Source organism: Amblyomma maculatum, chromosome 4 (assembly GCF_055883805.1).
Source record: "Amblyomma maculatum isolate TAMU_Amacu chromosome 4, ASM5588380v1, whole genome shotgun sequence".
Lineage (NCBI taxonomy): Eukaryota > Metazoa > Arthropoda > Arachnida > Ixodida > Ixodidae > Amblyomma > Amblyomma maculatum.
Genome location: NC_139347.1, coordinates 3,883,416 through 3,900,631, shown reverse-complemented (window position 1 = coordinate 3,900,631; position 17,216 = coordinate 3,883,416). Strand labels below are relative to the sequence as shown.

Genomic DNA, 17,216 nt, shown 5'->3' with positions numbered 1-17,216 from the left:
AGTTTTGTTTATTTCGATATTTAACAAGGCATCCGCTTTCGAAGTGTACAAAAAATAACGTACGCCTCCTTAAAAAGCCGCAAAATGCATTTGCACATTGATCTCATATATTCTTGTGCTATATGCTGTCTGGGAAATAATGCTTGTGTTAATGTGATCTGCAGTAAACTCAAGTTTAGTAATTACAGCAGTGCAATGGTTATTCCCAAGTTTTCACATGAAACTATAAAAACGAAGCAATAGGAAGTGTATCGGGAGGACTACGAAAGAAAGCACGAATTATAAATTAACGCGGAAAATACATAGAGAAACTATGCAAGTGGTTAAAAAAACATTCTTTAGAAGCATTGCTATAGCAATTGTACCTCAGTACAATAATGCGCTGAAAACTGCCGCGGAACCCTCCCATCCGCGAGCGGAGGCAAGCGGCGGACGGGCAACTAGCGTGACGTCACGGAGCAAGCGGAGAGGCCTTGAGTAGTCTAGGTGGCTTTGCTGCGTTTCGGTGGAGGCGAAACGAAGAGGCGTCCGTGTGCTGTGCGATGTCAGCTCACGCTAAAAATCCCCAGGTGGTCGAAATTACTGCATAGCCCTCCACTACGGCCCCTATTTCTCTCTTTCCACCTTCCTCTCTTCCCTTACGGCGCGGTCGATGTGTCCACAGAAAACAAGTGAGGTAGTTACCACGCCTTTCCCTTTCTATAAATCAATACAGAAAATAAAAGAACCGTGCCCATTAAAGAAAAAGAAATTAACGCTACAGCTAACATGTGGATGGCAAATGTTCGAAGAAACAACACGAACATAGAACATTCTGGAACCATCTGAAGGTGCTTGGCGAGAATTCAGAAGAGACGTGCAATCATGTAAGGACGAGAATAGTAATTTACTGGTAAAAGAAGAGACCATGCAATTCATTTGCGAAAACGTAGAAGAGGCTTTTATAGAGTGTGACGAGGATAGTGGCATTCGGCTTGATGTAGGCCATTACAAAAAGGAAGTTTTTAACATTGCCATTGTGCCCCGCCGGGGTGGTGCAGTGGTAAGACGCCCGACTACTGTCCGGAGCTCCCGGGCTCGAACCCGACCACGACGGCTGCGTTTCGACGGAGGCGAAACGAAGTGGCGTCCGTGTGCTGTGCGATGTCAGCGCACGTTAAAGATCCCCAGGTGGTCGAAATTACTCCGTAGCCCTCCACTACGGCTCCCCCTTCTTTCCACTCCCACCTTCAACCCTTCCCTTACGGCGCGGTTCAGGTGTCCACAGAGAAAGTGTGACAGATAATGCGCCTTTCTCTTCCTGTGAACCAATTATTATGAACCAATTATAACATTGCCATTGACCTATTAGATTAGGAAAGAGCGGATAAGAAGGCACCTTTGAATGCATCAAGAGGTTTAATCAACTAAATACCAATGAATATTTACCCCGCCGGGGTGGCGCAGTGGTTACGGCGCTCGACTACTGTTGCTAAGGACGGGGGATCGAATCCCGGCCTCGACGGCTGCCTTTCGATGGAGGCGAAAAGCATGGCGCCCGTGTGCTGTGCGATGTCAGTGCACGTTAAAGAACCCCAGGTGGTCGAAATTTCCGGAGCCCTCCACTACGGCGTCTCTCATAGCCTGAGTCGCTTTGGGACGTTAAACCCCACAATTCAACCCAACCCAACCCAACCAAACCAATGGATATCCAGAACAGTCAGAGCATTCTTAGTAAGGTGTTACTTCGTTTGATGCAAAAAGGCGTAAAAACGTTCACATAGGTGAAATAGAGTGCAAAACCATATTTAGGACGTTTGAGAGGGCAGAATCCTTCGGTGATACGTCGTTTCTGCCCCTTGCAAGAGGCGGATGCTGGCTTTACTTTAAACGCAGTGTCTCCACTCGGGAAATTTAAAAAGCCTCATTTGTTGGCGTCTGAAGAGCTGAATGCGCCATTGAGGCATGCCAGGAAAGGAAACAGTACGCGGGAAGGAAGGCTTCACGCTTTTGAAGTGTGTACGCTATCGCAGTCATTAATTCAAAAGTCGTCGGCTCAGGCTATGACATTTTGTAAAATGCTCCGCCCACAGCCAACATGCTTGCTGGTATGTCTTGTCTAACTGCTTTAAATTTCAATTTATGTGGCTTCACCACCCTGGAAAGACTGCATAGTTTTAGAGGGAGCTGAATTACGAAGTTTACATTCATTCTCCGAGCAGCATTTTTCATATTATAATAAGGGAGTAATTACTCACTGACATCCACCCAAGCGCAGCCATACGGCTACAAAGCAAAAAACTTGGTAGTTTGATGAATAAAAGATTATGACATATCATGAGAAAAAGATTTACGGCAGAGCTAGATTTTAATTTCGGGTTATTGGTGTGAACTTTTCTTTAGAATACCCTCTGCTTTAGAACAAAGAGCACGAGGACCACGTAGTCGATCAATCTGCTTCGGGGGGGGGGGGGGGGGGGGGGAAGGCATGTCTGCCCCTTTTATGACCTTCAGGTGCGCCAATGTAAAAGGTAGCAGGAATTTGTTGCCTCGCTGCTCATGGCGCGTACGGCCAGTACACTTGCCAACATTAGCACACAAGCCTCACGTCCAAGAATATGACGGCTTTGTGTTGTCTACATTAGTACTTGCGTTTCCTCTTCACATCGTATCAAGCGTGCGATAACAACTAGCCCGGACCCCAACCTTACTAAGTTGTACCAGCACCTTTCTTTCCGCATACTCCGCAAAAGACGCCGTGCACGGCTCGCCACATCCTAAACGTCCCCCTGCGTTTAATGCAGGGCAGGAACCCTCATCATTCGCGGCCCTTGGATACTTTTCGGGTGCTTCAGGCATACATGTTGTCTCCGACACTGCGAAAAACACCGCAGATGTTCCATTTAAAAAGGGAGCAATTGCCAGTCGCACCGTGGCCAAGCGGCTACAAATGAAAGCTATACAACTTTCCAAGCAACTAAATAGTTAAAAACTGCCTCTGACAGGCGGTGGTGGAAATTGTTTTTCCAACTACGAAGCTTCCGATGTAACTCTTTTTTGTAGGTGTGTGACTGCGCTTGGGTAGATGCTAGCGCGTGATTACTTCCTTGGATTATCCTAAACATTACACTAAATATTTCTTTTGAAAGACGTAAGACAGGGAGAGGGGCGACGGGTAATGTGACAGCTGATTGGTGCCTATTTTTCGATGGCGATCTGTGTGGCCACACTGGTCGTTCACATCTAAGGCAAACACTGGGCCAGAGTAGCCGAATGCAGAGTTTCCGTTTAGATCGTACCTTCACTGCAGGGCTGAAACGCAACGTAGCTTTTTCTAGTTGATTGCCGATTAAACACATGACACGAGTTGTTGGAAAAATGACGTCTCTCGTCCTTTTTTATTTCTTCAGCAATGAGAGGTAAAACAATCAGTTTTAGCTCGCGCGTAAAGGGTGCATAAACTCAAAACTGATTCACAAGCGACTCGATATATTTGTTATGGTCGGGGAATATCAGTTTGCATTTTTAAGGACGGTGTTCAGGGGAGGACTAAAGCTATAGGTAGGTGAAAGAAGTAATTAATAAAAATGAGATGCTGTCAGCAGATGCTGTCTTAGTGACTTCGATGCCTCTTTATGCTTACGGCAGTGATAAATGACATAAGACAATGTAATTGTTGTTAATTAAACAATGTTAATGTGAATTCAGCAATTGTAATAATGAACATTACAGCACTTACGTGTTCGGCTATAAAGGTGTTTCGGGTTTTCAATACATTCGGTATGGATTGGATCAGAATTTCATCTATTGGTGTACATATGGGGGCAGGCTCAGACAAGCCAACGGGAATTTCATGCGCAAGGAGAATACATATCTCCAAGAGAAGTAGCATTTTTCTAAATCTAATAATAGTACCGTACGGCGTTCGAGCTATTTCCTATTTACTTCTCGCTCTTCAGTTTCAGCGCACTTCAGTTCCAGCAGGTATCAGCTCATGAAGATCGCCAAGGCCATTACGGCAAGAAGCTAGTTCGCGAGAGAGGGGATGAGAGGCGCAGAGTTCCGTCGGCGCCTACAGGGTGACTGTGCCGCAGCTGGGAAATTTCCCGTGTGAACAACGCCTTGTTAGCGCTTGTGTTTGTGCAAAGTCCGCAGACCATTTGGCGCGGTACGAAAGCCGGAGCGTCAAGCGGGGCATCTGCAGCGCTCTGATGTCCACAGATGTATCCGTTTCCTAACTCAAATCTATATCCAACCATCTAACTCTAACATGTACCGCGGTGACAGATTTGCACGTAGTGACGGGATATGCAGCTCTTGTGCTTATTTACTGCCTGTATGTCTCGTTTTCCAACCATTCTAAACCCGTTGAAGAAACAATGCTGATATCTCGTAACAATATAGGAATTGCAGCAACTAACTAGTATTGGCTATCGGTGAATTCTGGCGCTCATAGTTGCGTTTACTATCTAATTGTAGCTGACAGCGGCTATTAACAAATAAATAAATGACTGCTCATTTGATTCATATTTATTGCGGTGCCAAGTTAGTGACGGAGCCAATGGAGGCACCTTTAAAACAATCTTTTTTTTTTCTCCTTGTATTCGGCCAACTAATAAATGCCAGGCAATGATAAGCATTTATTTGATGTTGGGGAAGGTTGAGGATCAATAGAGAATGGGTAGGCAGAGAACGCGATGGTTAGATGGCATCGTCGAGGCGCTGCAGATGAAGTTATGTGATGTTAGGAAGATAGTGAGAGACCGGAAAGCGTGGCGTAACATGGTCCATAGGGTCACGAAGAGTCGGACACGACTGAACGACTGAACTGAACTGAACTGAAGGATAAGCATCTCTTCTTCGACGTGACCAGAAACATTTCTTGCTGCGCAACAGGTTCTTCGGTAGGCAAGGCTTCCTTCAAAGAGTGACCCTGTAACCACCAGCCTGAAGGCAGAACGCAGGGAATAAATGAGTACAGGACCCTATAATTGCGCTTGCGGCTAACCTACAATACCTACACTCGGTCCTGTTTACAGAGAACTGGCTTGCACGGGTTCTTGTAACCATTCCTGACTCCTACTTTCTGTTTAATTTTGTATGTGTGCAGTATGAAAAAAAAAATACGATGTATCTATACCAATTTTTTTTTTCGAACAGAAGGACCGCATTTAAACCGGATTAGGATGGTTTTCATCTAAAAACAGCGCACATATGAAGCAAGAAAACGCAGAGAGAACAGGACGGACGCACTTGTCCGTCCTGTTCTCTCTGCGTTTTCTTGCTTCATATGTGCGCCGTTTTTAGATGGATCATTACCAACTGGCCCAGCTTTCTACTTTAGGATGGTTTTATACCAGTTTGACATCCTTCAGGAAACAAAAATGAAAATGTTCTCCTGACGTGTTGTTGCGTCGAACTCAGGGGATTAGGTCCTGTGCTTTTAGAAGTTGGGGCTAGCAAGGGTTTAGGGTGCACAAGCGAAGACACGTTATCTAAAAGACGCTGAGAAGCATCGCACCGGTACTCTTAAGCTGTACCCATATACCTGGACACGTAAATGCGCCGCAAGTTTTGCAGGAATGCACTGGTAGTTTTTAAGGGGCGAAATGATTCATTAGACCGCAGCTTCACGCGAAGCCTATCACCCATGTAACACGACAAGCTAAACACACTTTCGGAGGAGTTAATTGTGCAGTATAGGCATAGGCAGTGACTCTATACCTGTCAGATGCAACCGGAAAATGTGCACCCCATGTACCATCTGCTTAAAGAATTAATACTACGGTACAACTAAAGCGTCCTGCGGCATCGTCATCGAAAGCTCGAGGTCTGCCCGCAAGAAGATCGAGATGGGGCTCAATGCCTGTTGAGCTTGGGCGAGAATTTGTACGAAACAACAGTGGTTTCGCAGTGTTCTCGGCATCCGCATATATCGTCAAGTCGTCCAGCACGAGGAGCTCTCCGCGGCTAGGGTTCTTTGACTTTCTTAGGAGCCTCATATGAGGTCTTGGGGCCTTCTGTGGACAGAGATTGCTTGGCCGATGGCTCTTGTTGGTTGGACTCGGCAGTGGGCTTTGGTTCTTCCGGAGCTGGCGGTGGCGGTGGTGGCGGAGGCGAAGGCTGCGAAGGAGGTGATGGCGTGGAGGACGGCATCGGCCCATGCGGCCTCCACACGGGCCTGCCGTCTAGAGGAACCCAAAGAGGCCTCCAGCTACCTCCCCCTCCCGCACTGCCAGGCACGGGGTCCGGATACCACGGCTGCACTCGACGAACGACGAAGCTAGGATGGTTCCATCCGGGCTGCGCCCACGCAGGTGGTGCGGCCGGAAGAGAGCGGCCTTGCACGTTGTTGACCCAGTCGTCGGGCACTTCCTCGGTCCGGCGGATGATGATAATCTGCGACTGCAGCGACGGCGCTGCGAACGCCGCCACCAGGCACATGGACAGCGCTGGACCAAAGAAAGCGTGCCTTTTGATTCTCAAAAATGCTATGCAAAGAACTTCAATACCCGATATTACAAGAGGGGCTGTAGGTGTGAGGACATGGGGTTAAATATTAGCCGGTAATTTTATTGAGGCCCCCAATGGGACACCTTAATGATAGGTGATAAGGCGACGGGAGAACGTAGCTCCGGCGCCGGAGGGAACGCCGCTCGCGGCGAGGAGCGCACGTGCGGTATGATGAGCTCGCCGCCGCGCGCTCGGATACGGCTGCAACCCGGCTGCTACATTCTCAGTTAGCAAAGACAGCAGATTTTAAACATAAACCGTTGCGTTGTCGATTACGCAGGCAAGGACGTATAATATTGTTCCATGAACCTTGTTTGACTGCTGCATGTAGTCGATTGCGGCAGTCTCACGGTAAGCGTTACCTCAGGCAGCAGGATACATCGCTTGTCGGCTACGGGGGATATATATGAATGCAAGTTGCATGCGACATCGATCCAATCTCTCCCCCCCTCCCCCCCTCCATAAGAAAATAAAGCCAGTTGAGAATAAGGAGGGAGCATTCTATTCTTGTTGAAAAGGCAAATGAAGAGGCAAATCCTACGTGTTATGTAACCGACACTCGGACCGACACTAAGCGATCGCTGTATTGTTAAAAAGTTTCTAAAATAAAATTGTTCAGAATTACTGCCTCGCTCTTCGTCTACCCTCACAGATACGTCTGTTGCACCTTCCGCAGTTCGTTCCTATCTGATACCAAATATATGCTGTTTTTAGAAAGCAACAGAACGCGGGGAAGACTGCTGCAGAACCAGATTTTACCTGAAGCATGCTTTTGAGCTCCCTGTACGTTCTCTAAATTAACTGCTGGCAATCTTGGGGCACATCGGGAAATGATGAATAAAATTTTACGATGGCTTCCCCAATATGCCTGTTTATTTCGCCTTGCTTGAAAGAGATAGCTATTTTATTTGCTAATGGATGAGAATACATACCGTCTCAAAGAATTATTTCTCACGTATTCGTCTACTCCAAGCTGAAAATGTGTTCAGTTGTGGAAGTGTATGCAGCATACTTATTGCAGTCTGAGTTCGGCTGGAATCAGCCGTGCGCTAAATTTGAATATTTTCTTTCACCTGATCCAGATGTTAATTCTCAACTGCTTCCTCCATTTACTTGTTCTTTTTATGTCCAACAATCCCATCCGCCGATTAAAATTTTTTTTTATACCGGTATAAACACGACAGACTTGGCTGGTTCGGGATCGAAATTTTATCTTTTGAATGCACAACAGCTGCACCGTGGCCACACTTTTTAGTGCACTATACTCAACGCGGTCAAATCTAACCAAGAATTTGGTGTGAAGCCTTTGCCGATCCCCGCGTGCAAAAAGCCGTTGGAATCGAGCGGATTCAAACCCAGGCAGTTTTTTAGAGAAGCGGGTACGAAGTCCCGTTGTTACCGCCGTAGCCGATCCCCGCGTGCAAAAAGCCGGTAGAATCGAGCGGATTCGAACCCAGAAATGTTTTTAGAGAAGCGGGTACGAAGTCCCGTAGTTATCACCGTAGCCGATTCCCGCGTGCAGAATGCAACACGCTCTCGTGCTGTGCATTGTCACTTTGGTCTTTGAGGAAAAGCTTTCTTCCGCCCGTGCTACTCTATGAGACTAAGTACGTTAAAATTGTTCTATTTTATTGTTCTTGTTGTCCTGTACTCATCAGCCTCATGACATCGGGAGTACTGTAGTGTCGTTAGAAAGTCCTAGAATTCTCATATTTGGTAAATACGGTAAATACGCGGCAACTACGGTATCGCGGCTCGTGTGGCCAGGTACACTGTACAACATGAGTCCGTTTTCTAAATGGCACCGTCCCAGTGCTTCCGACTGAGCAGAGACACAGAGACATGGCGCATTCAGAGACATATTTTAGCCGAAATCACGGTTTAAAATGCTGACAGACGACCATGCAGAGGAAGTTCGGGTACCGCATCGTTGTTACATCGAAATTATGCCACGTTGCCATACGATAACAAAGTCACGCGCTACGGCGCTGGCCATACTAGCCATCGTTTATCTATAAATGTTTATAAATGTATATATAAACCTATAAACTTCTATATTCGTTTATCTATAACTATAAACGTATATCTATATACTAGCCATCTATAAACGTTGATACTAGCCATGCGCAAAAACTACCCAAGAATAGCCAGAACTATAAGCCCACCTAATGCTGGCATTTATTAAGAAGTGCAGGGGCGCGTTGATCGTCAGAGCGTGCTATTTGCTGTGTTTCCACATTATCTGGACCTCACCTTTTTTACTTTATACGTGCATCCTGCTCTAAAAAAGTGCGCTTCACATTTAAATTGCCCTTGGAAAATGAAAAAAAAAAAAAAACGAGAATTAAAACACCTAATGCGTAAGTCGCTGTCCAAATTTGATCCATTTATTGGCACGCTTTATTTAACGATGCCTTCAGTTTAGCTCTCTGTTACCCATTCTGCTACGCTGGCTGCGGCGGAGCCATCCTACCGTACTTTCACCGCTGCTCGCAGGGTTTCCCTGGCTTGCTAGGCGATCGTGGTGGCTCCTAGCGAATGACGGTTTTTTATACACTCCTCTGCATAGACGTGTCAGTATACAAGCGGCGCTCAAACAGCTGTACTCAGGCTCTCAGTTTTTGTCGTGGTTGTAGCGCAAGAATTAGCGGGCCCCTACACTCATGAGGATGAACTATTTCGGTGGAGAAGCAAAGAAAACACACCATGCGCTGACGTGGCTGCAAGCCGCTCGCATATAACAAGCTATATTAAAGCGGCTTAGGAACAGACAGGCAGGCCATGCGCTCTTCAGGCTTACAAACAGGAAGACAAAAGGCAGAGCAGCTTTATGCCGCTGTCGATCAACTCTTACCCCAGCCGGCTGGCGACAGCGAGGACGCCATGCGAGTGGACCGCGGTCCTCTGTATGCCTGGGTTTCTCACTGTGCTTTGCAAAAGTGAGTTTAGGGCTGTAGAGACCGGTCGCTTTTATATAAGCGTCCCCAATGACCACGACGGCGGCGCGAACAAAAACCCGAGGACCCCGATACGCAACTCCACGCTTCCTCGAATTATGCCGCGAATAAACATCTCGGGACACGCGATCCTTGGTTCAGGCTGTTGCCCGGGTCGTCCACGCGGCACGAAGAGCGCTGCAGTGGTGGCTGCGCGTGCTGTGAGAACACTACTTCCTCCTCGAAGCGGCGAGCAGATTGAAAAGAAAATAGAGGAAGCAAAATCCACGCACTCACGCGAAGGCGAAAGTACCTGGGCCAGAAGGAAGCTATGGAAGGGAACGGGTCGAGACTTGGCGTGCTAACACGGGTCCCGCACTTACGCATGAGGAGGCGGGCAGAATCGAGGTGTTATAGAAATGTTTCTGCGAAAGCAACTGTGTGCAAACGCTCTCGGTTGAAGTGAGAATGAAGGTAGGTTCTGAACTTCTCAGCACTGTCGGTAAACCGAAAGGATTTGTAGATTTCTCAACGTCTTTCAGAGTGGCTTAGTTTCGTTAAATTTTTCCAGTTCTGCAGTTTTGTGTATATGTGAACGACGCTAAAGGATAAAAATAAAACCCTCTGTCGATTGTTTCTTTTTCGACCACCGCGTAACAACACGAGTTCGTGTCTGTTAATATGGTGAATCTGTCGCTTAGAATGAATGCTGCATGTTAAAAAGACGAGAAAAAAAAAAAGATCTGACCAGGATCTGGCCGTGCGTAAAGACACTGTCCGCGCCATAACGACGAATAATACGGATGCGTTAACATGCATCTATTGGTTAGCCCCGGGGAGTAAGATAAGACGTTAGCCCTAAAAAGAAATGATGTCAAGTGCATGGGTGAATTAACGGCCGATCACGGGGTACTTTTCCGTGTGGACGTCGTGAATTGAAATCGAGAGGCAGGAAGAATTTTTCAACGCTACTTAGCACTAAATGCGTATTCTTTGCTTAGGCTAAAATTGCGTAGATGTTTCCTTAGTGTCCTTTTAAACGATCGTAAATAAGCCTCGTGAACTTCTTTCTATAAAAATGAAGAGCATATGTAGGAAACATATCATCCAAGGAAACATGAGACGTACAGGTGCGGACATAAGCAAACGGAGCACGCTTTTCATTTGAAATTAAAATCACGCCCCCTGCGCTGAAGATATGAAAAAAATATTTGCCCAAGTGAAAGGGTACTGGCGTCTACTACCGGTTCGCACATACTGCGACTGCCAGTTTCAATTATGCAAGACGTGAAAAAGTTTAGAAGGAAATAGCGTGCTTTGTTTCTTTTTGTCCGCACACCCGTCTAGCGTTGATGCAGATCCTCTGCAGCATGACGCCGTTTGGGATTTCAAACGCATAGTGGTTGGATTGTATAAAGCCTGTCTCTAAGGCCGCTCCAGATGCACGTGTACTGGTCGGTTTTTGTAAGTAGGCTTCCTCGAGCTGAGCGCGGTTCACTCTCAGAATCACGCTGGCCACATATACTTGATGCGGCCATTATTAAACTGAGTCAAGCCCCAGCACTTCAGAGCACATCTTCTATCGTGTGCGTATTTATAAGCTCAAAACCCCAGTAAATCTCCACTGATTACTGCGAAGAGACTAAGAGAACAGCGTAGCTGTTCGTAGTTTGGGGAGTCCTGAAATTTTTTGTATTTTGTTTCGGGGTCCACGACTACTTAGGCGTGCGACTCGAGGGCTCGATCCGAGGCCACGGGCTACGGTGGCCCGCTTTTTGGTGGTGGCCAAAAACAAGGCACCCGTCTACTGCGCGTCGCTGGTGTTATACGTTCAAACGCTGCAGGTGGTCAAACTTTCCGGTGCTCTCCACTACTACTGCGTTCCTCACAGCCTAAGTAGGCTGGGATCTTAAAGGCTACATATGCGAGAGGTTTAAGTCGAAGAGACCATTTACCTTGAACCATGCACTGCAAGAAACACTATCCCTTAAGTAAAGAACGCACTAGCATATGCCTAGCGACTTTTGAAATTTTTATGGGAAATAGTTCTCGAAATAGTTTTTAAAACATGTGGTTTGAATCATGATAACAGTCAACATATTCGCACATTCTCCACACGCAGTCTTTAAGTCTTTTGCAACTAATTTTCAAAAACGCTCCCATTTTTCAATAGCATGCTGTTTTATTTCTTGTGAACGCGGGACAAACCTTAGAAGCAAATTGTTGGTAGCAGCGGGAGCTTGTATCCATTCTATCAGTATTTTACTAAGAAATTCATTACAATTTTCCACAGTTGCTTAGAAACGTGTAAGAACGCACACCGTTAGTGTTTTATGCAAAGCTTTAATTATTCTTTTGAGCGCTGGACAAACTTCAGAAGAAAACTTTCGTTACATACCGGAAGCTTAGACAACTTCTATCAACATATTGTAAGCAGCATGCTAGAATATTTCACAGTTGGCACACAAATATATTCAAAAACGTGGTACAAGGGGTTTCTATGAAGGTTTTCACTATTCGCTGAAGTCAAAAAAAAAAAAAAGAAACTATAAAAGGAAAATTTCACCCCTCATAGGAAGCTAAACTATTTTCGTTAACGTGCGCATAACAGTACTTAATATAATATCCTGCAGCTGCTTCATAATCAAAAGGCGTTCGAGAATCATGGACGAATACTTGCTTCCCTGTGATGCTGTGTTTCTTTCGCCGCAGTTGTGCTTTAAGAATGCGAAGCGCCACGAAAGCTCCCATTACTGAATGTCTCTTTAAAGTCGTGAATGAATCGTGAAATAAAGGTAGCAAATATTGCAGGCGTAGCGTAATGTACCAGTAGTGGTTCAAAATGCTAGCAAAAACACGGTTCTTGTCGAGTAATGACATTATTTCTGCATAAGTAAACAAATGAAATTTTTTTTTATATTAGCAAGGAAATAACTTCTGGAATAGGCATACATGTGTTTGCGGGCGTTTCGTTCTTGTGTACCACGTGTACGTAAAATAAAGCGTTCTCCAGGAGTGTTTTTGATCGATAGAAGGATCTTCCGTGACAGTGTAATTGAGTTTGGGAAAGCACGTGTTTTGTGTCAAGATGCATATATCGGAAACAAAATATGTCCACCGGTGTGATTTCCAAGCGGATTACAAGAAAACCAAACTTAATTTCACGGACATGTCGCTTCTCATCGGGGAGCACAGAAAAAAGACGTCTAGGCCACAACCTTCCAATGATTTAGTGCCAAGCAAGGGGAGGGTGTCGGGCACATGCGCCGTATGGGAAGTACGCTAGTAATTTTTATACTAACGTCCATGTCCCATGCGTGCCAGACGTCACAAAGCACAATAACAGCTGTAAAAGGAAGTTCAGTCTTGAAAGAGAAAGGCATTACTTGAATGCGCTGCTTGTCTTACCTTTAGGAAAGCTATCATAATGTTTCTGGCTCAAGTGGGCCCTCGGGAAACATAGTGGAAGACTAGCGTGAAGTGCTCCGTCGACATGTACGAATTTAGAGTCATAGATGCACGCACGTTGTCAATAAATTTTAACATTCAACCAACAGTTAATGTGTAACTATGATTTGCATTATAGCAAAGTGCTTTCTATAAATTATAAATTATAAGCTATAAATTATGCTGGTGCTGGAAAAGCGTCTACCGATATATACGCAGAAAAGGCTGGCGATGAAAGTGCGGTGTGAGAAAGGAGAGTAAAGGAGCGTGTCGGTTTATTTCTTTTCCAGTAAAATCTGGTTGGCCAGATTTAGGCAAAGGAAGGGCTTAGAAATATCGATAAGTAATTAGAAGGGCAATGCAAGTATATGTGGTGGAGTGAAAGGGCAAGTCGAGACGATTTGGTCAGAGACTGCTGCCCCCACGGGGGAATGAAACATCACCTGAACGGGGAATGAGAGAGGTCTGTGTGAATAGCATAAACAAAGTGGGATCAGAGAAATTTGCGCTCTGCTACGGACGTGACATGAATGGCGAATCGACGACAATGATAAATAAGAAAAGTTTTTGAAGAAGGAAAGACCTGGCACTACACACATACGAAAGAAAGAGACGAGGAGAAGACGGTAACGTGGCATTCTCATCGTTTCTTTCTTTTGTGTATGTCTGCATGTAGCATGAAATCTTACCCTTTTCCAAAAATGCAAAACCAGCTAACCCGGAAACGTACGTTGCCGAAGCATAATAAAAACACTTGAAGTAGTTTGTATTCCTGTGCTGGCAGCAGTGTGGTGACGTCTGGCTTCCGACCAGACGCAAGTGCCTTGAGAAAGGCTGATGCATACTCCTTGGGCCGTGCGGATTTTCCAATATTGAATATCCTCCTGCTGAACGAGTCAAGTAGACAATGCCCAAAACTATTCCGAACGAACATAATAGTCAGAGTGTTCGATTAGTTTTCTAACATACGAAAAGTTATAATGAGTGCGCCGCATATTTCTTCGACGGCTGTTTCAAAAACAAGACTCACTCCGACGTAGCAACGTAGCACGTATCGCTGCGCGATCAGGTTGCGCGATCAGCTCAGCGCCCTGCGGTGCGGTCGCGTGGCATCGTTCGGGACGCTCAAACATATGGTCTTCAATATTGCACAGGTGACGAGGCAGGGTTCACAGGATTTCAGCAAACCCTGCCTTCATGCCTGATATTGGAGGCTATGGTACGTAAACAACGTCCTTCTTGTCAACTGAGATGCTGCTATAATTTGACCCATAACAACAGCGCGACAAACAGGACATAGAAGAATGGACAACACAGAGCGCTGAGTTGTAGTCCATTTTTCTGTCCTGTCTGTCGCGCTGTTAGGGGTCACCGTGCGCACCAACTCGCCCAATAACTGGTATTGCTATAATTTGTTTGGCATCGTCGTCCCTAGCAAAATATAAATTTCCGACGTGCATGAAGGGATTGTCACCGAGTGAACACTGACACGCTGCTGACGTCAGAGGGGAGACCACTTTGTTTTGACAACTGCCGCCTTAACTCTGCAAATTACTGCGCAGCGACTGAATCTTTGCTGTTTCGCATAGATAATCTCTTTTTACGAATATTCCCAGAAGTAGCGAACAATGATGCAAATGTTCGATTCGTATTCAATTCGCTTTTTTGTTATTCAAGTCGTGTTCGAGTCTGTTTATAGCAAAACTATACGTGATCGATTTGTAGGCCTTCATTATCACTGTTTGTTCTGCCGAATCAATATAAGCCATGTGAGAGAAAGGTGCAATATATGAGGAGGTGGTTAAAAAGTCCGGACATTTTCATATACGAGATACAAATAACGCGATAGGTGCGGCAAGGCAACAAGTTTCAGAATCGCCTTTCTAAAGTACCATATTTCCCGATGGTCTGATCAGATTTTATCATAGGGGACTGCTTTCAGACCAGCCACCATAGTCAATATAGACCTTTTGGTAAACCCGGAACGTTGTGGGTGTTCGTAAAATGTTACCAGTTTCTTGTAGCTGCGCTGAGAATACCGGGCACGACCCAATACCTATTCCTGGGCGTTGATGTAGCTGCACCTCCTACTCAAAAAGGAAACATTTTTATCACTTTAAAGAATTCGAAGAGAGTAGCTTTTTATTGACTGAGATTATAATCAACTAACTTCGGAGGCACTTGCCGAAATTTCAAATGTGACAAAATTAGGTACGGAGAACGTTTCAGTCAAATATAGGTAAATGAAATACACTGGCGTGCCTGAGTTTTTGCATCGAGATTGAGTCTAGTCGGCTAATGCATAGGCCTATGCTATCTTGCCGCCAGTGTACTCAATTAAAGAGAAAAAAAAAATGCTGTTCAGGTCGCCTGCGCTTACAAAGTGGAGTGCTTGGATTGCGGACTGAATCTGTAGGGAGCATTTAGGCTAGCTACAGAAATTGTTCTTCGTTACTCATCGCCCCGCATCATTTTACAGCGAGCGCACTTCTATAGCCTGGCATGATGGACTCCGTCCTCCTAACCCGACGTTGGTATGGCAAGCCTAACTGCAGATAGCCATGCCTCGGGCAGGTCGGCATGGGACGTGACAAGTCCGTGCGCTGACTGGTCGTTGGGTTGCGTTGCGTCCAGAGAACGCGCGACATGGCCGTGCTGGCTATCAACTCTGTCTTCGATTTTGATATGCGAGAGTGAGATTCAGCCTTTCAATACACTTGGATGACGAGTTAGATACGCTACGGCTAAGCGACGCAGACGCTTCAATACAGCCATGGTAAAAGTGGGGCTTTCATAAAATACGGCATTGCGCGGCGGTTTACTAATGTGTACGTGCAGATTAATAGGCGCACAAATGAAAAGATGAGTGATCAAACGAATACGGGTATCAGCGACGGGAGTTGCGTACTTCACGCTCTTAAAAGCGGTCCATCAAATTTTAGCGCCAATGCACTTCTAACCTAGCACAACGGATTTCACCGACATAATCGAGTGGGGCTGCAATCAAGCCTAGTTTATACTATCATTTCCTATGAGTGACCATGACTGCCATTGATAAAGCTCCAAGTCAGAGTTAATTTGGCCTAATCAACGATAAATAATTGAGTGTGAATAATATATTGTAAATATAGTGTCAGAATATACCTGAGTGCACAAGGGCGTAATACCTCATCATCATCATCAGCCGGACCATACCCACTGCAGGGCGAATGCCTCTCCCATTTTCTTCCAATTAACCCGCTCCTGTGCTAGTTTCATCCACTTGACCCCTGCGAATTCCTTAATCTCATCCACCCACCTAATTTTCTGCCGCCCCCTGCTACGCTTACCTCCCCTTGAAATCCTATTGGTCACTCTTAAAGACCATCGGTTATCCTGTCTTGCAACTACATGTCCTGCCGATGCGCATTTCTTATTCTTAATTTCGACTAGAATGTCAGTAACCTGAATTATATCTCTTACTCCCTCTGCACGCTTCGTATCTCTTAGCGTTGCACCTACCATTTTCCGTTCCATAGCCCTCTGCGTTGTTCTCAACTTAAGTAGAACCCTTTTCGTTAACCTCCATGTTTCCGCCCCATAGGTGAGTACCGGTAGGATGCAACTGTTATACACTTTTCTTTTGAGTTATACCGGTAAGCTGCTAGTCATAATCTGCGAGTTCTTGCCATATACGCTCCATCCCAATTTTATTCTTATAGATATTTCCCTTTCGTGGTCCGTATCTGCTGTCACTACCTGTCTTAAATAGAAATATTCGTCCCCCTTCTAACGCTTTGCTATCTACTTTAAACTTTTGTTCCATTCCCAGGCTTTCCAGCATTACCTTAGTCTTCTGCATATTAATATTTAGGCCTACCTTTCTGCTTCTTCTGTCTAGACCAATTATCATTAGTTGCAGTTGGACCCCTTAGTTCTTAACTAAGCAATGTCATAAGCAAATCGCAGATTACTGAGATATTCTCCATCGACCCTGATGCATAACTGCTCCCATTCTATCCCTCTGAATACACTTTCTAAGCAAGCTGTAAATAGCAATGGGGAGATCGTGTCTCCTTGTATAACGCCTTTCTTAATAAAAATTTTATCACTTTATTTATGCAGAACTAAGGTTGCTGTGCAGCCACTATAGATATCTCCCAGTAATTTCACATATGGCTCACCTACACCCTGATATCGCATTGCCTGCACGACCACCGAGGTTTCGGTCGAATCAAATGCTTTTTCGTAGTCAGTGAATGCTATGTATAGGGGTTGGTTATATTCCGAGCAATTTTTTATTACCTGGTTTACAGTGTGGATATGATCGATAGTAGAGAACACTTTCCGAAATCCTGCTTG

The 17,216-nt window shown here is 45.5% G+C and overlaps 1 protein-coding gene across 1 annotated transcript; it reads right to left on the bottom strand.

Annotated features, from left to right (window-relative positions):
* Positions 1-5,949: 5,949 nt before the first annotated feature.
* LOC146190224 (uncharacterized) lies at positions 5,950-9,377 on the bottom strand. Its single transcript, XM_084599778.1, has 2 exons — positions 9,347-9,377; positions 5,950-6,431 (listed from the first exon to the last, which is right to left on the bottom strand). Exons 1-2 carry the CDS (start codon positions 9,375-9,377, stop codon positions 5,950-5,952), a joined length of 513 nt encoding a protein of 170 aa, XP_084455904.1.
* Between the last annotated feature and the right edge of the window lie 7,839 nt (positions 9,378-17,216).

Excerpts from the sequence above, each read along its gene's own strand:
- LOC146190224 (XM_084599778.1), bottom strand. The coding sequence starts at position 9,377 with ATGGCGTCCTCGCTGTCGCCAGCCGGCTGGG. Across the intron at positions 6,432-9,346 it reads GCTGTCGCCAGCCGGCTGGG|CGCTGTCCATGTGCCTGGTG; the intron begins GTAAGAGTTGAT and ends TCTTTGGTCCAG.